This window comes from Anguilla anguilla, chromosome 3 (assembly GCF_013347855.1).
Source record: "Anguilla anguilla isolate fAngAng1 chromosome 3, fAngAng1.pri, whole genome shotgun sequence".
Classification (NCBI taxonomy): domain Eukaryota; kingdom Metazoa; phylum Chordata; class Actinopteri; order Anguilliformes; family Anguillidae; genus Anguilla; species Anguilla anguilla.
In genome coordinates, this window is record NC_049203.1 from 38069019 (window position 1) to 38093686 (window position 24668).

Genomic DNA, 24668 nt, shown 5'->3' on the forward strand with positions numbered 1-24668 from the left:
AATGTACATTCTGTATATAACTATGCACTACAAACAAATTATTTACCAAAGGCCCAATAAAAGATTGATAAATATCAGCATTCCATATTTTGTAACTGTCACTACCCGTGACTCACACAGATGCCCTGGCCCACTGGCCAGTGAATGACTTGTGATTATCAAAAAACACAGTTTTTCCACTTTAAATCAGTGATGGCCATTGTGAATGATGAGAGCAGTTCAATCTAATCTCCTTGATTGTCATAAACGGGGATCGTCAGGACGTGTATGCTTGTATATTCTGTCTGAACGGAGTATCTTCTGGTCCATTGATCCTGTATGTGACTAAACACATGGCATATGGAGTAGCTAGCTTGGCCAAATTGATGCTGAATGTAGAGCAATCTTCACAGAGATCCAGCACCGCTTATTAAAATGTCAGCAAACCGAACTGGAAGACTGAATGTGAAGAACATTGTGACTGTTCTGGTGAGAGACTGATTAAAATGTCACAAAAAGTATTAGGAGTTATGATTCTTCTCCATAATTGCAAACTTTTTTTTTCCACTGCAGTGTGTGTAGCTATCCAGGCGTATGGTCTCAGATGTCAAATTTCCTTAATTATAAACAGACAGGGTGAATCCTCTTCTCGTGTTTCTTAATTTATGCCCAAGAGACGTGATGTGTCACAAAGCATAGAGGAAGCCAATTATCCATCCTTCAGGTGATACAGGGAGCTTCAGCTCTTTAAGAAATTTACCAGACGCCATGTAGTTGAACAGTAGCGTGCCAAAGGTATCCTAAAGCAAATGTTTTACATTAAAGCATTTTTGTCAACATGTAAACTAAATGTACTTTTGCATCCAATATGTCCCCCCAAAAAACCTATTAATCAAGAAAACATGTAAACATCTGATACAAATATGTATTCCTAATGTATATTTCAGACAAAAATAAATACTTAAGCTTAATACTACAGAAATCAGTTCTCAGTAAATATAATTTATTGTTTGTAAACATTTAACAGATATGTCATACATTTCGCAAATATGTAATTCATCTTTGTCTATTCTCATTTACTATATTTTTCATATTGAATGAATAATTAATACATTTCTTGAATGTTTTAACCTAATTTTAAGAACTAATTTGTAAGTACTTATGTCAGTTGTATTTGAATAAATATGAAGAAATGAGGTGACAGTGCCAGCACTGGCAGCAGCCAGTGGCCTTAAAGGGATATTACACTTTGTTATAAAATAAGTCATTTTGTAGAACCTATCCCTTCCCACTGTATTAGCATAGCATGCATACTAGCAACATCAGCTGTCCTTGCTGATCATGTGACATAAGTTAGCATTTCTTATGTTATTGAGTGATAGCCCCTATTATTGACCACCCTGGGCTATGCATTTATATATGAATTACTAATATAACTTACTCATAATAAACACAGTACAAACAGAAATGATATCCGATGAACATGTTTTCAACGTACAAAATGTCAAGTTACTCACACGTACAAATCACTGTTTATAAGTCATTCATTCAAACTGGCTAAATATAGGCCTTCCATTAAAAGTATTGTTATCAAAATTACGCCAAGTTACAAGAAACAATATTGGCTATCTTACACCACACAAATTAAACAAGCTGTATTCCAAAGCAATGCCCAGCAGCAAAGGGGGGGGTCCGACTCCATATTAATTCCCATGGTTTTGGAATGAGATTTTTCACAAGTACATATGGGTGTGATGTTCAAGTGTACACATACTTTTGGAAATTTAGCATATATTTCATTATACAGATGGTAGTTCCCATTGAATAATTTGATTGGACAAGATGCATTTCATGGGTGCTAATACACAACAGCACTGGAGCTTTTTACTTTAATAAATCACTGTGCTTTGTTTCCATTCTAACTCATACATTGTTGTTATTTTAGGGTGACTGTTTATGTGTTGCTTAGCAGCACTTTTGTTAATGGAAGGAAGGAACTATATTTGTTGGTGGAGCAGAATAAATAACAAAAACATAATCTGTTGTCTCAATCTTTGATTGATAAGTAGTTTATCGGCTAGTCGAGGCCTGTGGCCTCTTGCCTATGACTGAACCACAGCCTTTCTGATATACAGTATAACATCATTCCCTCTCATCTAACATAGCTTAAATAACAAATTATCATAAACAATAAATAAAATGCTTATCGCATTTCCCATATTTATTTTTGTATTAAATATTGAATTTCATTGCAGATTTAATATTTGGTGTTTTTAAAAAAATCTCATAACAATGAAAACAAAGCAATTTTGGATGTGAGTCTAATTTTTTGATAGAATGAGTTGCATTTGACACCCCATGTTCTACGAGTAAAAATTAATTTAGGATTAAAATGTATTCCGATTAATAAAGAAATACTCATGCCACAATCATGCAATCATCTGCATTTTTTGGGAGCAAAAATGTTTTTTTCAAAGTGAACTGTTTATGCAAAAAAGATCTGCTATAATGGATGAGAGGAATATTTCAGCACACCTATGGTATCGTCACATAAAGCTAAATAAACATATGGACTGGTGTACTGAATTTTCCTGGGTCTCAGATAGGATGAAAATCTCTGTGCATCTATAATCCTCCTATCATGGCTCTCTGGGACATCCATGGAAAAAGTGTGTTGCAGAGCTAAATAAATGGGCCTCCTGCACTCTCAGTAATTGGGAATGTAATTAGCTACTGCTGTGGTTCACACCGGCCATCCGTGTGGCTCCTAATCACCAATTCAATTCAGCTGAAGCCCTCAAGCTTAGCTGACGTCCTCTGTCTTTGAGGTCTATCCCCACCTTTCCAAGTCTGCTCAGCAAACATGAGAGCATGCAAACTGAGCAGAAGGGCAAACGTGGCTTCCAACCGGCTCCACTTTCCCTCAGTGCTCAGTGAATGTGAAATCCCAGGCCCCTGGTGGATGCAGGTCTTATCGATTTAAACACTTCCTGCTCAGCTTTGTTTCCTCTCTGATCTGTGCGGATTAAATAGGAAGCTCACAGAAAGAGCTTTTATCAGCTAGTTGTCAGCAAGAGCGTCAGGTGTGTATGCAGGCTGCAGTGTTGCGCTGGTTAGGCATATGGGCCACGTTTTCTTTCTATTTTGTCAGACATATTGTTGCAGATGGAGCCTGAATTTATTAAATGGTGACTCTGCCGTGTGGTGCCAGCAATACAGTATGACACTATTTTTCATCAGCTCTTCCATGATTTCTCTCATTGTAAACATTGCACTGCATTGATATGATGCATGACTGAATGGAAATCATTCATATTTTCATTCATATATATCCCCTCCTCTCTCTCCCTCTCTCTCTCTATCCCTCCCTCTCTCACTCTCTCGCTATGAAATCCCCATACTGAACTGTAGAATCCCTCTGAGTTGGTATCACATAACTCATCCTTGAGAAAGGATCTATTATTCATTTTGCTCCAGAGTCGATAAATAATATATAATCAAGTATTGCCTGGTAAGTGTGAAATCTGAAACAATAGTGACTAAGGGCCCGATCCTAGCTTGAGATACACACTGAACTCAAATTTCTGCACCAGTTAAATTCATTTTCCTTGACATGAGTCCTGGCCTAGGTGACTCAAGAGGGGATATGGCAGATGTCCACAGGGGCGTAGTGCACCTAAAACCCTTGAGGAGGCACAAGCTCAAACAAAATATAGATGGTTTATGTCCACAATACAAATATTTTTTTCTTCAATCATTTGTTTCCCCCTATTTTATTATTAAGAGTGACAGTACTACACTTCCAATAGTAACAACACACAGCCCAAAACACGGCTTTACCTACAATTTTGTGAGCGACTTTTACTATGTCATTTAACATATCCCAAACCAAAGCTGTCATGTTGCAGTATGTTTGGCTTCACTTTATTGGCATCATTCATTGTCTCTGAATTTCCACGTTTTCTGTGATGCATGTTAACTCCAAGCTTTCAAACTACCTGGCTAATCGGACGATAGAAGCCACCAGAAGGTTAAATTTAACAAACTAGACAACCAGCAACCAAGCTAACTAGACATTTTGCAAAGGGAACTGAAAGATGATTCAATGTTTATTTTGCCACCTTTGCAGACATTGTCACCACTCCAGCTTGCCAACTGCCTGACCAAACACCCTCTTTGTGCTCTTTGTCGGGTACCCACAAAGGTGTTCTGATGACACATCCTCTCAGTTCTATCTGGTGTTAATGTTCAGTGTGGGTCAATGTACAACCCTGTCCCATTGAAATAATATCTTGTGACTGTTTTATTAACTCTGCCATATTTAGAATAATACTTCTGAATCAAACTCTATATGACCAAATGTATCTGGCCACCCCTTTGTCTAGGGCTGTTTTTCATGGTTTGGGCTAGGTCTCTTAGTTTCAATAAAGGCAAATCTTAACGCTATAATCACATTCTAGATGATTATGTGCTTCCCCAGCAGTTTGGGCAAGGCCCTTTCCTGTTTCAGCGTGATAATGCCCCTGGGCACACAGCAAGGTCCATATAGGAATGGTTTTGTCGAGAATCTGTGGAAGAACTTGACTAGCCTGCACAGAGCCTTGACCTCAACCCCATCCAACACCTTTGGGATCAATTGGAAAGCTAACTGCAGGCCAGGCCTAATCACCCAATCTCTGCCCGGCCTCACTAATGCTCTTCTGGTTGAATGGAAGCATATGCCTACAACAATGCTCTAACATCTAGTATAAAGCCTTCCAGAAGAGAGTAGGTTGTTATAGCAGCAAAGGGTGGACCAACCCCATATTATAGCCCATAATTTTGGATGAGATTTTGATTGTCAGGTGTCCAGATACTTTTGACCATGTAGTGTATATTCTGAAGTCATCATGAATATTTCAAAAGAAAATTCTAAATAATATTTTAAAAAATGTTAATTTTATGTCTGAGAGAGGCCAAAATAAATTTGAAAAAATCAGGTGCAGTTGTCCCCTCAGTTTGTATGGGCATGAAGCCACAGGATGTGTACTTGGGGGGAAGTCTAACTGAGAAGGTGAATTCCAAATTACACAAATCCTGGCTCCAGACATACTTTTTATCATGGTTAATCTATGGTGATGGCACTGTTGGGGAGTAGTGAACTACATGTAATTAAACTAGTAATTTAACCACATTTTCCAGTAGCTTGCTGGTAGTTCAACTACATTCATATTTGCATAGTGATTCAAGTATTTAAATTACATTTCTTGCCATTTTTTGTGTAGTTAACTACTGAAGCTACAAACAATTTTGGGCCATAAAAGGAAAGGAATGATTTTTTATTTTTATTTTACCATAGCTTCTCTACTATAATTGAACCCCCTTTGACCAGCCCCGCCCCCTTTTTCTTTCATCCTGACAGCTGTGAAGGCATGCCCAGGCAATGCATTCGTCAGGCAGCCAGCACCACACACTTGACCTTTGTGTAGTGCATGTGAAAAAGGGCGGGGGTTGCTCAGTGCTCACACAGCGACAGCGTCATCATGGATAAACCTCCCAAATCTCAGCCTGAGGAAGCATCACCATGGCCATACTTAAGCAAATACATGACACTGACTAGCTCCACCGACAAAACATACGTTTTTACTTGTGAGCTATGCAAGCCGAGAGCAAATACACTCTCTACTGCAAAGACGTCAAACACAAATCTAAGAACACATATAAAGGTGAGTGTATTAACATTGACTTTGCTAGCCAATTTAGCGAAGTTTACATAAGTTAGCCACATTGTAATGTTACATACGGGCAAGTGATTTAATTCACTGAACGTTAACGTTAGTCTAATTAAATAAAGTCTGTAGCGTTAATTCGTCTGACAACAATTATATTCTATCAAAAATGAACATGTCGCTAACCAGCTAATATCAGTTTTTCTGACATAAAGCAAACATTAGCTAACGTTAGCTGACCTAGTCATACTATTCTCATGACGTGTTTTGCTGCCCATACAATATGACGAAATGCACGGGACTGGTCTTTCATGATAATCACCTACTATTAGATTACAATCACCTGTGTTTGCCGACCAAAGTATCTACAATCAATCCAATACTATGAATAGCTTAGCCAGAATCATTCAAATGAAGGTCTGACTAGGCTGAGGTTGGCTTGCTGTTCTTTTGCCACCTAAGGTTAATATTGTAACAGCATACAATTTTATTTAAAGTTGATCTGGTGATATAGAGGGTAATTCTATGGACCATTATAAATGTCATGCTATTCTATATTAGAAGTTACCTGGCTAACTGAGTAATCCTGCTTGGTGCAATACCCCCACCTGGACTCTAGTTTCTGGAAGGCAGGTATACAAAACCAAAGCTGACATTCCTTGCACTTTCCCATGAATAGTGGGGTATTTTATTTTTTTGGTTTATGTATGACCTGTGAACAAGTCAGCACTTTTTGCAATAAATTCAATTGAGTGGCATTTTTTGCTGGCATGTGACTTTTTTGTATTATATTCCCATAGAGGGTGGGGCCACCTAATGGGGTCATAATCTATGTGGAAAAGGTTTTGGCATGTGGTTTGTCCTCAAGAGGGGACATGCCTGATCAGCTCATGGGTTTGTTGTTAATTTTCAATATGAATTTATGTAGTAATTCAGTAAAATACTGAGATTGACAATGAAGGGTATAGAATACATACAGGAGCAGCTCAACCGTTAAACATGCCAAGAACGGTACATACGCAATCCCATTCCCCTACAGTATGCCCCTGGCTTTGGTTTTTAAAGAAAAATAAAACTGTTATTTTAAAGATCTGCTGAACATAATGAAGACCGCAGGGCTGGCCAATGAATCTGCTGAGCATAACAAAGACCACTGGAGCTGGCGGAGCAGATGGGACTGACCAGGCCGACCAGGCTGGCAGTGAAGACGCCTTTGGCTGACAGGCAGCAGGGGGGCTTCATCCTTGGCGAGGTCCATTTAAGTGTCAGTTTTCCTTTCATTTGTTTCTTGCGTTTGGTTTTCTTTGTCTACGTTACATACATGCTAGTTTACAATCCTATTTTCCCCCTCCAGATTATAGGAATGACTACAGATAGGCTTGCGCCTTAGTTCAGACCCGTCCACTGACACACCTCGTCCACTGGTGTCAGGGTGGAGCTTGCCTTCCAGGACACATGTAAAACGGCAGTGGTGTAAAAGGGCAATGAGATGGAGCCAAGGAAAGAACAATGGAAGAGAAGCCATCAAGGAGAAGGAAAGGACCTTCTCTTTGGGCTTCAGTTTGAAGTTTGCACAGTTTAATTAAATACATATCAAAACAAACTGAAAATTTTAAAAGACTAAACAACAACAAGTGAGAATTGTGGGTTGGCTGCCTCAGGTGTCACTGCGGGGAGCTGGCCCCGTGTTTATCCCAGGTGGAGGTTAGCTCACCTTCCCTTAGTGCTACACTCTCAACATTAATGACGTTCATATTTTTGCATATATTAGCTTAGGTTGCCACAAATGCCAGACAGATAGCTAGTAGTACAGTACTTGATAAACAATTTTATAATTGATGTTCTAACCGAGTGGTTATCCTTTCCTGTTTTGTTTCAGGGTCATAACAGAAATGAGCCTGGGTGGCAGTGAAATTGTAACCATCAACCGGTATATGGAAGGACAGCTCGGTGTGTTTTTGGACAATGGTTTATAAAATGGATTCAATTTAGACTTTTATATTTGAATGAATAATATGATGACAGGCTAAAATGGCATACAGATATAAATAAAGATTTAAATGCCACCACACTTGGTTTCCCATTACTAAGGACACCAAGTAATGCCAACTAATTATCACCTGATTAATTAATCACCTGATTAATTATTCAGCTAGTGATCAATTGTAACCCCATAAAACTAACTAGTTGATGCGATAGACAACCACGGGTAAGAGGAGCATGTAGCACTTACATTTATTGAAATGCCTTCTGAGGTAACCATTACGTGGGATTGGTTCTATCAGAAAAAGGAGGAAGTGAGGTCATTTGCAGTAGGAAGTGTGAGCCTGATCTCCCATCAAGACCCATTTGTGTATGTGTTATACAGGGGACACCGGCAAAATTAAAATCAATGAACAAAAATGACAAAACAAGAGAAACTAAGATTGCCTTCCTCCAAAACCCCATTCTCTAGGTCTGAACTGAGAACCAATTACATGTAATGCTGCCTTCAGAAGGCATTCCAATAAAACTTCTACGTGCGTGAGGCAAATGTCAAACACAAAAAAAAGTCTGGGCGAACAGGTGCAACAGTACCATCCTGGAACACTCCACACCAACTGACTCAATTTATTTAGCATAATTTACACAAAAATAGACAATTACAGACAAAAAACGTCAGTTGCATAAATAAACAACCAGAGGGAATCCCTCTTCACAGGAAGAAGGTCCTGGGTTTGAATCACGTGGCCCTTTCTTAGTGGAGTTTGCATGTGTCTGCGTGGGTTTCCTTCGGGCGCTCTGGTTTTCCTCCCACAGTCCAAAGACATGCAGGTTAGATTAATTGGAGAGTCTAAATTGTCCCTAGGTATGAGTGCATGAGTGAATGGTGTGTGTGCCCTGTGATGGACTGGCACATTGGCCAGGTTGTATTCCTGCTTCTTGCCCAATGCATGCTGGGATAGACTCCAGTACCTCCTGTGATCCTGACCAGGAATAAGCGGGTAAAGATAACAGATGGATGAACAGTAGAGTGATGCCATCACATAATCCACCCAAAAAAGTTGCCAATTCTAAATTATGTACATGTTAAATAGGCTTGTAAGACGTGGTAGGAATATTTTCAGAAAACAGCTTAGGCAGAAGTGCATTCTGCAGGCAAGCAAACATGGTCACATGAGTCAACAGATGGCACAGGCAATTATTTTTTGCACATTTTATTTTCTCTGCAAGGAAAATCAATTATACAGTATCTGATTTAAAAGTTATTCTTCCCCGCACTGTGCGCATTGATGCCATAAGTTACAGCTCGGTCACAGATAGCATCAAACAATGCCTATTGATCTTTGAGGTTTATTTCAACAATACAACTGTACTTGTCTTGGACAACACAATTTACCTGTATAAAGCATACAATGAAACCCTCAAAGGCTGGATGGCAAATGCAGTTCATTTAATATATATTTTAATATACATTCTAGAGCAGCATTTGATCTCGAAATTTCCTAAAAGTTGACAAATTAATGAGTTCACTCAAAAAGATTTTCAATTGATGTCCAAGCAGAATTTTGTGCCACTCGAACAAGATTCTGCACTGACACTCAAGTTCTGGGCCACAGGCAAAACACATTCCAAATACCACACATCTGGAAAAATGATACTTGTTCATTCCAACCAGCCCCATTAATGCAGAGAGATGTGTCTCTTAATATGGACAAGTGTATACTAAGCCCCACCAAAGAACGACCAATGAGAATGTTAAACAGTTGACCATGACCACATTTAATCAGCAAATTAAATCCTTGTATTTTCATTCCATTTGAGTTCATCTGTTGTAGCCTTTCATTTTCTATTTTTTAAGCCTACACTGCTGCAAACTGTTTGATTGTTATGATTAGTCTTATTTAATAATTTTTATTCTAATTCCCATTGCATATTTTTAAAAAGTTACCGCCCAACATATAAACATGTCAGCAGCAAAACTGCGGTTCTGTGACCTGAACACAGCATGCGGCAGTGTGGGGAACGCTGGTGTCAATCATCGTCTGTGCTGAAGCTGCATTTGTTCAGCACGGGTTCGTTCAGCGATTCCTCACGGCTGCAACAGCACAAACAAATATTTAACCACAAATCTCCGTTTGTGCTCTGTTGTGCGTGTTTAGATTTTAAGCGAAATAAAATGATTTAATCGGCAACTTAAATCCCTGGTTAATATGCGTATTAGCTGGGTTTAAGGTGAGCTTTGAACATGCGGCCTATCCCAGCATGCAGTGGGCGAGAGGCAGGAATGCACCCTGGACAGGTCGCCAGTCGCAGGGCACGCACACCATTCGCTCACGCATTCATACCTATGGGCAATTTAGGGTCTCCAATTAGACTGCACATCTTTGCACTGTGGGAGAAAACCAAAGTACCAAGCAGAAACCCATGCAGACAGGGGAGAACACCAAAACATCACACAAAACTCAGTGCCTCCATGCTGCGTGGTGACAGTGTTATTCACTGCACCACCATGCTACCCCTAGTCCGCCTGCCTCTCTGTCTGTCTGTCTTTCTTTCTTTGCCTCCAATTAGAAATATTCAAAAAGAGCCCATCTGCAAGCAGTCACAGCAGTCACATGTTACCACTTAAGAATACTTAAAAACCTGGTTATCGGTAAGTCAGTTTAGTTGAGTAATGACAAAATGCCATTTAACCTTAATTGCAATCTTACCAGACTTTATTAAATAAAGAAATGTGAATGTACCAGAAATGCATTTTTCACATAATTACACATATTTCATGTATTTATTGTACGTTTAATACTTATTTCCTATCAGCTCTGTGCAGTAGCTACTTCAAAATTAGTGATACTTGATTGACAGGTAGCAATAACTACATCGGTGGTCTTCTTTTAAAGTGTGCTACAGAAACTCATCAGGAAAACAATAATTACCCAAAAATCCCATACCTCACAGAACCAGCCAGTAGCAATAACTGCAGAGGGACAAGTATATTTACTCAGCAGCTCATTAGTTTTGGAGTGGCCTTTCTGTGCATATAAATATAAATGTTATAACATAAATAGATAAGCTGGTTTCAGTTTCAAGAAGATGGAAATTTCATCAGATTCTATTTCCACTATCAATAATTAAAACAATGTTGCAAATTGAGCCATTCTCTAGGGTGAAGTGTAAACACAGCTTTACTTCACATGAGGAAGCACGTTCCAAAAAAAGGTTCAGAATAAATGTTTAATTGCTATTTTCCTTGAATTACAGCTGGGAATTATTATTAGGTATCAGGCAAGGTCTGATTAGCCTTCTGCTAACAGAACAACAACAATCCCTTAAGCTTAAGAACATCGGTACGAAAATGACTCTGACTCTGAAAATGACGGTGCTTTATAATGCTGCTTCTCTATTGTGTTCTTGGAGAGGAAGGCAAATGATATTAATCAGTGTTGAAAATACAGCATCTTCAAACTCTTCATTGATACCCCCGAGGTGAAAAACTGTCCTGTGGTTTGAACAGTGCGGAAAACCATCAGCGAGTCCTCCAGGGCAGAATGGGGGTCTTTTTTTCCCCCAAATAACTGTTTGAGCTGTGTAAGCTGTATATATCCTCTGTTGTCAGTTCATTTCTTTTCTGTCGGTTATAATGGTCAGGGAGAAATATTGCAAAGTCTCCAAGGAGGAGAGCTACAATGAGCGACAAAATGTCCCTGTTTTTAAATGCCACACACTCACTCTCAAAGGCCTTTCCGTCTGCATTTCCTAACTACGTAAACTCAATTTGTCTCTGGAAAATATTCTGTGTACCACACAGAGGCACAATGACATGATGCCATCATCTCTAATCATTGTAAGGTGCCAGTCTGTATGCTCCAAAATGCACATGATTTGTGCATGAGAAACAGAAACCCAGAGACAATGTTTTGTAGGATAATCCATATGTTACCCATCTTTTGCAAATCAGCATTGTAGGTACAGAAGCAGCAAACACATGTTTGGTCAAATAAACACTTTTCCTGTGAGCCATTTTTAATAATATTCTGACGTAATTTAATTTTCACGCTCCAATTAGGTCTAAATTTCCGTTGAATAATAATTCTTATGCAAGCAATTGTTCACCTTGAAGTTGAAGTTGTCCTTGTTGGATATTTTTTAACTATAATGAAAATAATAGTGGATACTGATCATTTTTTGCGTTGTGTATCTCATCACTGTAGAAAAATCATTTCACGACTTTTGAAAGGATACAGATTAGCACCAAAGTTGTGCATTGTGCTAACCAGTACAGTGTATATCAAAGGCAGATTGAAAAATCTGACAGGACAGATACTGCGTCAATGGAAACTACAAGGGCATTGCATACATTTTCAAAACCAGGCAGTGCGTCACAAAGCAAATGAGAAGATGTTTTAAAGTGGATGGCAAATTGCTCAACGTGCAGGGGCTTGAATTGATCTTTTCCACAAGACAACCGTTGATTTAGTTCTATTTACATAATTTACCATAACAGTACAAACATGCCCAGGCAATAGCCAGAATGTACAATAGCATAAAATGTGTTAGACGCTTAACATCTATTTCTTTGATAAAGATAAATGAGAACAAAACAAAAGATCATTTAGCTTTATGCAGCACATAAGCTTTTTTCTCCTCCATCACAGATATTATCCAGCACCTGGGAATGGAGGTAGCTGCATTCGCCCCCACCCCCCCCCACCCCCCTTTATCCCCTTATTACTGTTATTGGAATTTATTATGTTCACTGACACAGCCTTTTATTATTAATTTGGTGTGTGTGTTTGCCTGTGCAATCTTCCATACAGGGCAGATGGCTGATATTGTTTCCTGGGCCACTCACATTTAATTTCTCTGGCGACGGGGACATGTTTATGTCGGCAGATGACAGTGTGAATTTCAGTGACGGGGACTGCTGACATCGGCAATCCATTCAGACATCCATGGGGGTCTCAGCACTTCACTTCTGGTGCCTATCGATTCTCTCAGTTCCCTGCGTATAGATTTAGCCTGACGTCTTCTGAAACTGGAGAGTCTGAAATCATTAAAGCTGGAACTACTATTATCATCTTTCAACCTTTCCGGAAACAAGCATTTACAAGCATTACTGTGTTGAATTAATGTCGTTTTTAGACAAATTTGCCAGCCAGCTTTGTAATTGTCGGGAGAAAAGTCTATATTGTAAACTTTTGCAAGAAAGCTAGTAATGCAATGCATTATACCAGAGATTCTTCCCACAGATTGTGGTTTCAAGTTAATGAAAACACGATCGTAATGTGCAATAAGAAACTATTATATTGGTGAGAATGTTAATCCATTTCCTTCAAGAGACTGCCTATCCCCTTGTGTGTGGTTTGTGCAATGACATTAGTAGTTTTTCTGCTCTATCCTCAACCAAGATATAAAGGATTAAAAATGGCCACCACAGCACCCTCTCTTCTGCAGCATTAGGAAAGTTACTCTCCTGTCTTTGCAGCTCATTATGGTAGAAATGTGCTCTTTCTCTTCAGATGACCAACTGTTTATTAACAGACAAGACCAACAAGCCACTATTTCATATCACTGCTCCACTTGACGGCTACTCTATGCTATTACATTTATTTAAGCACAAATACAGTGTCTGATGAAACTCCTGTTTGCGGGGTGTGTAATTCTGATATAGCTAGCATTTCAACAACCATGAAAACAGGCACGGAACCGTCCAGACCCACGGCACAACTCACTTCCGCAGACACATTTTAGCTGGCACCACCTGCGCAGGCGTCCCACAAAACGTCCCTCAAAGGTCGTCTCATCGTGAGTGAGTGACTACAATTTGCCATGCATAGCCCACGGCGGCAGTTCCTACATACATAACAATAGTGAGAGCACATCTACAGTCACTGTTACATGTTAGGCATGATGATACATGCCTGCTGAATCACTACAGTTGACCTCCTGACTTTGAGATAAACGTCTGAAGTAGCACGGCTAAGCTAAACAGTACTGCAAATGGCAAAACTAGTCGATTGGAGCCTTTTCCAAAAGGTCAATAAACATCAATATCTAAGTGAGACCCCAGTCCCCAAAAGACCATCTTCCCGATGATGCCTGATGTGCACATCATGGCTGCCAGGACGAGCGCACGGCTGTATCCCAGTTCAGACACCATCAGCTGAACGAGGAGGAGGAGGGGTGGAGGGAGGTGGGGGTGGGGGTGGGGTGGGTCGGCTGGCTGGCTGGTTAACCCTTTATTCGCTGCCCACTTTTCCGCCTGTCCTCCTCCTACCTCATTAAGGCGGGTGTAAGCCAGACAGCACAGGCTACATTCATTTTTAATCAATGTGGCCTTAAGTCACCACATCTGACCGCAGATTGACATTAGGATGGGCTCCCTTTCACACGCGCAACATCCTTGGTTTCGCCTGTCACGGGGAGATACTATGCTGTTGTTACAATCTGGCTTCCATCTTGAATGAATCAATTTGCTACGGACAGAGTGGAAGGATTTTTAATTCTACGGCATGCTGGGGATATCACTTGAAATCCTATATAGCGGGGGGTGAATGACCTTGGCCCCAAAGAAATAATGCACAGCGTGTTGTATACATTACCTTATATCACCGATCTCACTGGGGTGAAAACGCACACGCTGACTATTATTGGTCAGATAAATCAGTCACAACTCCACCCCTGAACCTAGTTACATAAATGTATTTTTTCCTTATATGGTCATTAATGTACTACAATGATGATTAAATCACCTGCAGGGGTGAACCTAAATTAAGGGATACATCCCGTTAGTCCTATTTGACCCTTACTAATATCTGAAACAAGTATAAAAGGCCAGTAGACACTGAGGGGGCTGTTATTCAGTTAGGAATGAATAATAATGAACCTCCTTTTAAAAACTTCACAGTTTTGCTGTAATACATTTTCAACATACATTAGACATTAGTAATTGATTTCAACAGATAATAAATGCTTCCATTTCTTGCTTCATTTGAAAGCAACTGTAAATTGAAGGTAATGATTTAAGAGAGTACATCAGCTTTAGAAATAGAGTAAATATCATTGAATATTTACCAGTATTATATACAATGATCTGGTTGGCACAAACTGACATCCGATTGGCCCAGATCCCAGCTGAAGGTGTATAAACAAGATTGATTTGCTGTGACCGATTTATCTGCATTATTAAACAAGCAGCGGCCCTCTACATTTGTTCATGCTATATCACATTACTTCTACCCTCAGGCAATAAGAACCTCTTTCATTGTTTTATACGGCAATAGATTGTTTCCCATCACTGGAATTCTAAGAGAAAAGTAATTAAAAACCCTTCTCCACACACACATAACTGCACACACACTCCGTTTCAATACAGTACTGATCATACATGAACATGTGTACCTTTGAGGCATAATCATTAAATGACCATAATCCCCTAAATGCAAGGTCTTTAATGATATATGAGATCATTTTTAATCATGTTGAAAATACATTTTTGATATTTACAATAATTTATTAAACCTTTGATCTCCTTTTTATATTCCACACATTAGTCATATTCCTGGAGAATTTAGAAATTTTTATTCATTCCAGTTAAAAAATGATATTATTATTATGTATGAAAGCACAGCTGTACATTGTACAGATAGCTGTTGGCTGTGTGAGAGTCCTTTCATGATGCTATTTTAAACCGGGAGTGGACCGCTGCATCTATATATAATCTTGTCCACAAAATACATATTGCAATATTTACAAAAAATGAATACCAGCGAGTCTGTGACCTGTGCCCTCACCTTGAGTTGGAAGAAATCTGTCACCATGAATTAAACCAGATGAAAATATGATTCTATATTTGCTGCTGGAATTCTGTTGCTATGGCTACGTCACGGTGCACCTCAGATAATTGCACATCACATGTTGGCATTTAAAGGAAATCCACCACATAGGATTAAACAAACCAGGAGGCAAAAAACGTAAAAATTGCATTCTGTCATTGTACATCAAAAACATGTTTTAAAATGAAACAGATTAATCATAAATAAAAAAGGCAATGGATGATACTGATATTGTGTGATATCTCTTTTTGTCACAGAAAACTGTAAAATATTTTTTTGTGATGACAGCATTGCTGTACCTTTCCTTCTTACGCATTAGTTATACAGAATGGCTACTCCATTGTATCCAAATTAACTGACTGCAGAAACTACTGTATTTCATAAAGGTACGAATGTATTTTGCATGAAAGCAGTTACTCCCGACTTAAGCTTCAGGACATCCTGAGCTATTGAATACAACATAAAATACAGTATAACTATTTGATGTGTTTGAAAAAGCTGAAATTTAAAGATTCATTCTGATATACTTTTGATGGCTGAGTGGGTTATATCAGCCAGCGAGCGGGTCTTTCAGTAATATATAAGTAAAATATACGCTTTTATATGCTCTCATTTTGTCATGTTGTTTGTAGGCAGGTACCAGGAGTCATCAATTTAACCACCCCCCCCCCCCCTCCCCAACCCCTCAACACCTGAGAAGGTACAGTATAAGTGAACTCCGTGTTCACCCCTGAGAGAACACGCAGCTACCCTAATGGATCATTATGCATGGGTTCTCTCTCCACATTACCAGAATCAATGACTCACGTGTGGCTCTCTTTAACTCCCACCACGTTTCATGACAAACGGCTGACGATAACGACAACCAAAAATAACTCTGTAAACACATTTCATATTTTCCGATTCTAACATTTTTAAAGACTTAAATCTGATTAACATGTTTAATGTTGATATAATCTGACCGATATTTTTTTTACTGCGCGGTTTTCTTATCCCCGGAATGGCCATCTGATCATATGAGAAAATGTGGCCTTGCATCAGGTCTGCATTGCCGCTGCAGTTGACAACATTAAGCACGTTGCTGCTGAGACCGCAAATGTTTTGAGGGAAACATTCAGTGAAATAGTCATCTGACAAAGTGTAAAACTCTGCCGGAGGGTCCGCAGTGTCTGACTGGCCTGTCATCAACAGCTGAGAATGACTGAGCCAAATATAGCAGCAGTATGTTGCTGCTGGCTATTTTTTATTTATTTCTATTTTTTTGCAAAGGCATTTACCAGTTGAAATCCAGGTGGAAACGTTGCGGTGAACTCTGCTGTTTATTGCGATACGGCCATAATTACGCAGGTTGGCGTGACGTGAAGTTAAAGCTAACCGGCCAAACTTTGACATTTTTTGCTCCTGTCACATTCCATTCGTTACCTCTGACACGGGGAGTCCGAGCGGCCGCCCGTTCGGCCGGTGGCCGAGGGAAGGGCTCCCGAAGTGAAAACGCGGATAGACGCAGGGCGCTCGGCTCGGCGAACCCCGAGGAGAAAGCGACACCCATCCATTATTAAACCTGGCGGCTCTGCAGCCACTGGACTGGATTCAAGAAGGCTTCCCCGAGACGGAAACATCTGTGCGACGGCAATATCTGAATTTCTCGGGTGTAAACGATTCCTTTCAGCAATGCGCCATTCACAAACCAGATTGAGAAGGGACAAAAATGAAACGACATCTATCAGGCTTTATAGGGTATAATGTTGTGTCGATCTCACTTTGTTTGGTCGAAAATAAATCTTTCCTCTCCTTTAAAGCCACTGTATCGTCAACCGGAGTGAACAGCTGCCACATCCGGCAAGTCACCGCGCGTGGGTCTCTCAACGCAGCGGTCAGTCACTGTCACCACAGCTAAAATGAAATGCCATACGTTTCACCGGGTTGCCATTCTCTCAGCGTTGCTCTTATAAAAACCGAACCCCCACCAAGAACAGCGGAGTGTCACACCGAGGACCGACGGACCGGGGGAGAGCGAGGGGGGGGTGTGTGTAATCAGATAGGCCAAAATCCATGAAAAATGCACGTGGCCCTTTTTTAAGAGCAGTCATCCGGGTCTCAGACTGCACACCCGCACCCTCAAGCCCCGTGATGTGACTCCGCAGCGGGGGAAATGGAGGGGCCGCGCCACTGAAACTCAGCACCCGCTAACGGCTAGCGCCGCCCGCGTATCATATACGGCCAGCCGCCGCGCTAAACTCGCCCGGGTCTTCATGCACTCATTAACCATTTAATAGCAGCTCAGAGCTCCCCAGCTCGGTGTCGGCTTTCCCTGTTAAGGAACCCCATGGAATTAAGTGTTATCACACTAACACCAAGGAGCTAGTTTTACTGAACTAAAAGAAAATAGCAATAAATAAATAGATTTATTTAATGCCAAAATTGACCACGGAAGTCCACTTAAAATTGTGAAATACATTATAAATTGCAATATCTGTCAACTGTATTAATGTCAATAATCACTTATTGTCAAAGTGCTTGGAAGAAACTATAAATAGAGTTACTTTTTACAGAGAGGGATTCTGTCCGTATTACTGCAGTCTGCATTGTCCTTCTGTTTTAATTTCCAGGCAGACTGCATGCTTAAGCAGCTTAACTTTCCAATATCAGTCCACAAAATGAGCCAAGAATGCAGACCCTGCTGTCAAAGGGGTTCTTTGGAGGCCACCGGTACAGTTTAACGGTCCCATTGGGTACTATTTGCGTAAGCACATTGCGCGAATTGACAAATAATTGTTGGGTAGGGATACTCTAGCACAGTTGGACTGAAGATTTTGCGTGCACTTTATAGGTTTCGGTGATAAAGCGTGCCGTTGGTCATTAGAGGGCATCAAAATGGAAATTTCCGGCTGACAATTCGACACCGCCAAAGTAATCCCTCTGTAAAAAGATCTCATCGGATTTATGCGATCAGCAGGGCCCCTCGTCGCGATAATACCGCAAACAGAAGAAAAAGTAAGCGAGAGAGAAGGAAGGAGGGCGCAAAGAGAGAGGGAAACACAAAGCCAGCCGGGCTAATTCACTCCCGGAGAGGGCGTGGCCGGGCACGCGATCGTCCCCCGGCCTCTCTGATATCCGCTGCGCATCGGCGCGATGGGAGTCACGTGTCCTTACGCTACCCGGCGCTCGAAAGGCGCGATGACCGGGCCGCGGCGACGCACATCCATGCCTGTCGGATCCCCGCCTCGATCGAATCAATCTGAAAGTATAATAAAGCGCGGCTTCGGGCGACACATTTAATTGATTTGCAAGAGAGACGATTCCTTGAAGAGGGGGCGTGCGGCCCAGTCAATCTCCTTCTCCCTCAGCACCAGAATACTCTTGACAGAGGCGGGAGACAGATGAGAGTCCCTGTCTCAACAATTCCGAAAATCTCGTATTTCACTCTTCAGGGTACAGAGGCCAAAGGCCGGCGTCTGTTCACACAAATCTCAATGCCTGTATGCTACGCTAAACGCTGTTCGCTCCTTGTCAGCGGCAGGTGCATGGGGGTTCAACGCACCCTCGGTGATTAGATCCACGCCTTCCTGGGAACCACGCAGGGTCCTGAGGCATATGCTGGAATGCAGATAAAAGGTAATTGGATTTGAATGTGGCAAACGGCCTTTCGCCAATCCCCTTTGCCCAAATTCTCACTGAACTGACTCTCCATTGAACAGGTCGTGGCAGATCTTGGAGAACAATGCATGATGGGAAACAACCTGGTCTAATCCCCATTTACCATATGTAGATTTACATAGCTATGCCCAGCAATTAATTGCCCCTCGGGGATAAATAAAGTTTATTGAATTGAACCATGCTTCCATCACTTGATAAAAATAAATTCATAAATAACTTTACGCAGAACAGAATTGAACTGCCTCCAGAAAATAGTCTTGTGTAATTTAGATGGTGTACGTACATTTTCTATAAGCCCCTTCTCACTCAAATTAGTTTATGTAAAAACTGGAACAATCTTTCCTAAAATTGGAAGAATACCTGGTTCACATGGGAAAAGTCTTTTGACTGACTGGTACCACCCGAAGACTGGAAATGTACAGATCTGGACAATGACACATGCTGTATCCGAACTGCGGGTCAATAGAGATCCGAGCCGCGGGTCAATACAGATCATTCAGAATTATGTGTCGCGAACATGAGACCAGGCAAGAGACTCTCTGGTTGTGGGTCCTGTGTTTGTCCTTGATTGTCATAATTTAGGGCACTTAGAAACTGTGTGGCTTCGCCTTCTTACTGTCAGGCACTGTATCCTTAATTGAAGGGTTAGGGGGCATGTAAATATTATGTGAATCAGATACTCGAACAGGAGCCGTCACTGTGCGTGCAGCACACCCCTGAGGTGAGCTGCAAGAGCTCCGAGTTTGCCGAACGATGTGCACATAACACACAGAACTATGACTAATGGAGCACTCCATGCAAATGAATGCCTTACAAAGGGGAGAAAATCCAATAAAACACAGGGAGCCTAATGACGGATAAAATAATACCGCGAAGCAGCCGGGTCTGCTGGGAAAGAAAGGTATTTCACTTCTCTGAAACACAACGCTCGCAGAACAAAAGGAAGCGGTGCACCTCGGAAATAATAATCTTTTTATGGATCACCAGAAGGGCAACAAAGGAAATCTCAGAGAAGCATTAGTTCAATTTCAGAAAAGGCGAGGAAGTACTTAATAAACTTTATATCTCCCGGCGACAAGAGAACAATCATGAACTACACTGAAATTCAGAAAAAAATACTGTTTGTTATCAGGTTGAATTTCCTGTTTGTTTTTTCACTGCGGCGGTCCGTTGCATGTTTTCAGTCGGCCGTCTCTAACTAAAGCATGCTCCGGTACTTCTCAGCTTTTTACATTTCAGATTACACCAAGAATGCGGTGGATGCACATTGCTTTATTTTCATTGTCATGAAGGATTACAAAATCAATGGCATGTAAGCTATTTGTGTCCTCATTAAAAAACGTATTAGAGCAGCGAATGACAGAGGTGAGTTACTGTGCATTTGAAAAACACAGCCCCGAAACAGCACATCCCTCCTTCTCGGCTGTCTCACGCACAGTTGTCAGTGAACGCCTCCGAACAGTGCTCCACAGCTACTTTTAGCAGGCACTGAGTTACACTATTCATGGGCCTAGAAACACATTCATTAGCTACTTTCATGCTCTTCAGTTTGACATACTGCAGTCTGTTGTCACCAAAGCCCGGCACGTTGCATAATTTGAGCAATTGTCACAAATTACAAGGCTGTCTGGGACTTGAACTTACAGCCTTCTGGTGATGGGTCCAATTTGATGACATTGTCACCCACTTAGACACCATCTCTGCCTGAATACAAACATGCAGCCAAGAACTATTTAACTAATTATGTTGGTCCTTTGGTTGATATAAACATAATATGTTGTTATATGATATCATTAGATAAATCTTGGGGTATGCTAACATTTCAGTTTGCAGATCTTTCACCATTCTGTGAATTCACTTATTGTCATTGATCATTTTTTGGGAAATTTGATAGAAAAGATCTGGGTGAAGCAATTCAACTGAATCCTTGTGTAGAATACTTTGTAAAGATATTAAGTTACTCTCCTGGTATGGTGTTATACAGTACTGGTCACAGGAATTTGAATGCCCTTAGGGTTTACATGACAATCTCATTTGCAGTCTTTCAGACTTCAAATCATGCACTCTACCACTTACTAAAGTCAATCATATAAGACATCCCTGTTTACAGAAGATCTAATTTAGGATCAGACATATGTAAACTACACCACAACGACATTGACAGCAGCAATGTCTTCTTTAGTCTATTTTTTCTTGGGAAATAAAAGCTCATGGACAACATGTACAGATAAATATGATAACATAACATATTTATCTTAACATAATTTGCTGAACAGGCCTGGATCATATTAAACCAGAGTACACAGCCTTCAGCTGCTGTACCTGCAAAGCCACTGATTACAGCTCCCTTGTTACGCAATGGTCGGTTTATTTTATTCTTCAGGCAGAAGGATCGTTGTTATAAGTCAACTGTCTCTCACCGTCTCTCAGATATACGATACCATTGATTAAAACTTTCTCTCTGTTGTGTACTGTACTTCTCCCAAAACAATGAAAGTCGATATGTCCTGTCAGGATGTTGTTTTTCTTCTTAATCTTTGTAATTCATCTCTGATATTTTAGGCTGGGGCTAAATTTGGCCTTGCTTAATTTTCAACAGTCTAATTGCTTTTAATGTATCAAACCATGTTGCTTTGCCTGTGAACTCTTGTTATCAAAGATACAGCCAATCACTCTCTAAAAAGACAGAGGCAGTGCCTCTTGAGGTTAGAACCAGGTTTGACTTTGGTTACCGTCACCATGTTTCAAGCCCGTCAATAGAGTGTAGCAGGGAGTGTATCCATAAATGCTGATGTTCAGCTTTTATGTGTCCACATACTGATTTAGCATTCCAGACATTACTGAAGCCACAAATTTACAGTTACGTGTACATCTGAGCTACAACTAGCTATTACTGCCAGAATCAATATGAAAACAAACACGTGCTTCCCTTTGGCGTGATCTCAAATACAAACAAAAGCGCGGGTCTCACAAAAGCAGGATCAACGCCGACCCAGATCGGACACTCACCATCCTTGCGATGATAGGTTATTTCCACCTTTCTCTCCTCGGAGCCCAACAGAGCCTGCGCCATTTGGGCAATAGCATGTCTCTTCGTAAGCTCTCCATGGAGGAAATCACAGGTGCACGACTTCTGCATGATATCTGGCCTGGAGAATCCGGTCATTTCGCAAAAAGCGTCGTTGCAGTAGATGATTGCACAGTTCTGAACCCTGGCATTGGCTATTATGAATTTCTTATCTGCAAGGAAAACAGAAATTCTTTAGGTTTCCAGTAATAAAAAAATGACAACATGTGTACTCATTTTCAACGCCATATTTAAACATTTAATAAGAGATGTACACCATGACAGGTAGATTGAACGTGGTCTTAGTTTGCCTCTGGTATTTCATTATCAGCCAAAGAAATGTTACAAAAACAAAAACAGACAAATATGCCTTTAAAAACACGTGTTAAACAAAACTCAATGCGTTTTGAAACGTCTCGACATTAAAGCCGATAATTTCGATCAAAGCATGGCAACAAATGTGGGCCTTAAAGTAATATCAAAGTAACTTGTTCCTCGCCATTTAATGCAATGACTTAAATGTCACTGAAGGATATGCGCACCATTCAGCTGGACTTTGTATGTATGAATAAGTGTGTATAAACACAGCCCAGTTCCATATATATAGTGCGTAAATAGCTAAATAGTGGTACTAACAGCTTAACTGAGCGCTAATAGAATCCAAAATAAAGAAAAGCAATTCCTTGCTTTCTTCTCACTGGTAATAAGTGTGTACCAAATACAGCCGCAATCACAAATTGTCCTGCATAAATAAACAGAATGATTAATATATGCCCGTTGGATACGTTTAACGTATATTTCCAGCATGTGCAAAAGCCTTGCAATAATATTTATGTCCATAGGTAAAAGTAAATGGCAGTTAGGCAAGTAATTTAACCTTTCCAACGACAATCATATGAATAGTATTAATGCCGAGCTTCAAATCCGAGCATCATTTAAAGCTGGCTTTAGCTAGCACCGTTCTAGAAAACGCAATGAAAACGCTTTAAACACATTTCATACTGTGTACACACTTTACGGCAACATGATGTCATAACTATTAAATGCAAAACACTTACTTTGTCCCTCGAATTTTCGTATTATTATGCCAAGAAACGTGTTTTGTGGTGCGACATGACCTCTCCGAACAGGCATGATTAAAAAATAGCTCCAGTCCAACAGTAAACGCGCTTTTGCGATGAACGCTTTCTTAACTTAAAGCCCCTGTAGCTGTATGGTCTCCCCTTTGTCACAAATCATCCTCGATGCGATCTCCACTTTCTGCGACCTTCTCCTTTTTATTTACGTATACGTTCTTGCCAGGGCGCATACCCTGCGTTTGAAGAATGCCTTGCCAACACCAAAAAGAGGAATGGGGGAAAAAGAGGTCGAGTCAGAATTTGTTTGATGAACATTTCAAATTACACTGAAAATGGATGCGATCTTGCCGTTCTCCAAAGCGATGTGGCGGCGGGGATTGGAAGACTGAAGCGGATCTGTCAGGGGGAGTGACGTTACCCCTCGAGGTTTTGTGCGTGGCGCTCAGCTCTAGTACTTAGAGCAAGCCTTCAGCGCGATTGCCTGGGATGAAACTGTTTCTAGAATGTGGAGGGTGCGAGGTATAGTTAACAAGGTCGAGCTGCCGTGCTCACGACATCCTGTAGCACGTGGATTTCTTTTCCGCATAAATGGACACGAGAACAGGAGATCTTTATAACTGGTGATATCAGCATTAAAAAAACCCAGTGTTTTCAAGGTCTGACAATTTGTTTCCTTTCCAATGTAATTTCCTTCGTCGATCGTTATTTTAAACTTCTGAAAGACGAACGGGAACTGTCATGTTCTTCAGCATCAGGCTTTTGTTCCTATGACGTTTCTTACTGGGGGGACTTGTCCATGGTCCTGAAATTTCACTTGCACCAGTAAAGAATAGCCCGTTATCATGTATGTCGTGAACCGCATACGAATTGCATTTCTAACAATATAGGTCGACATTACAGGTTTGGATTTTGGACTTTACATAATTGTTGTCTGGATCTATTTTTCTGAGTCAACATAATTCAAATTTACTGAATGGATTTTACATTCAAATCAGATGAAATAGCACGTGCAGGGGGCAGCCTGCTTACAGTTTAGCTGCATAGTCGGGCCGTATAAAACGCAAATGTGCGCTGACCGAAAAGCCCCTCATACTATATTGAAACATCTGTCTATGTATTTCTCAAATAGCTCCCCACCCATCTGCTCCATTGAGAAAACGAGTGAAACGAGGCATGCAAATGCAAATTCACAAATAGGATTTAGAACCTGCAGTAATGTTGCGCAAACGGATTTTTCTTTGGATATCCCGTCGAATTTAACCTTATTGTATGAGCGAAACAATATAAATCATGTACACACTCACGCAAGCAGACACACACACACACACACACACACACACACGCTCACGTACAAACTTGTTGT

General features: G+C 40.6%; 1 protein-coding gene across 4 annotated transcripts in view; it reads right to left on the reverse strand.

Moving 5' to 3' along the window:
- LOC118224144 (potassium voltage-gated channel subfamily H member 7-like) overlaps positions 1-24034 on the reverse strand; it is a 97898-nt gene extending 73864 nt beyond the window's left edge. For all 4 annotated transcript variants that reach the window (XM_035411359.1, XM_035411358.1, XM_035411357.1 and 1 more), the window contains exons 1-2: positions 23285-24034; positions 22169-22399 (exon numbers count right to left, since the gene is read on the reverse strand). In XM_035411359.1, coding sequence (XP_035267250.1) covers positions 22169-22399; positions 23285-23360 — 307 coding nt within the window. In that variant the 5' untranslated portion in view covers positions 23361-24034. The remainder of the gene's footprint in view (positions 1-22168; positions 22400-23284) is intronic.
- Between the last annotated feature and the right edge of the window lie 634 nt (positions 24035-24668).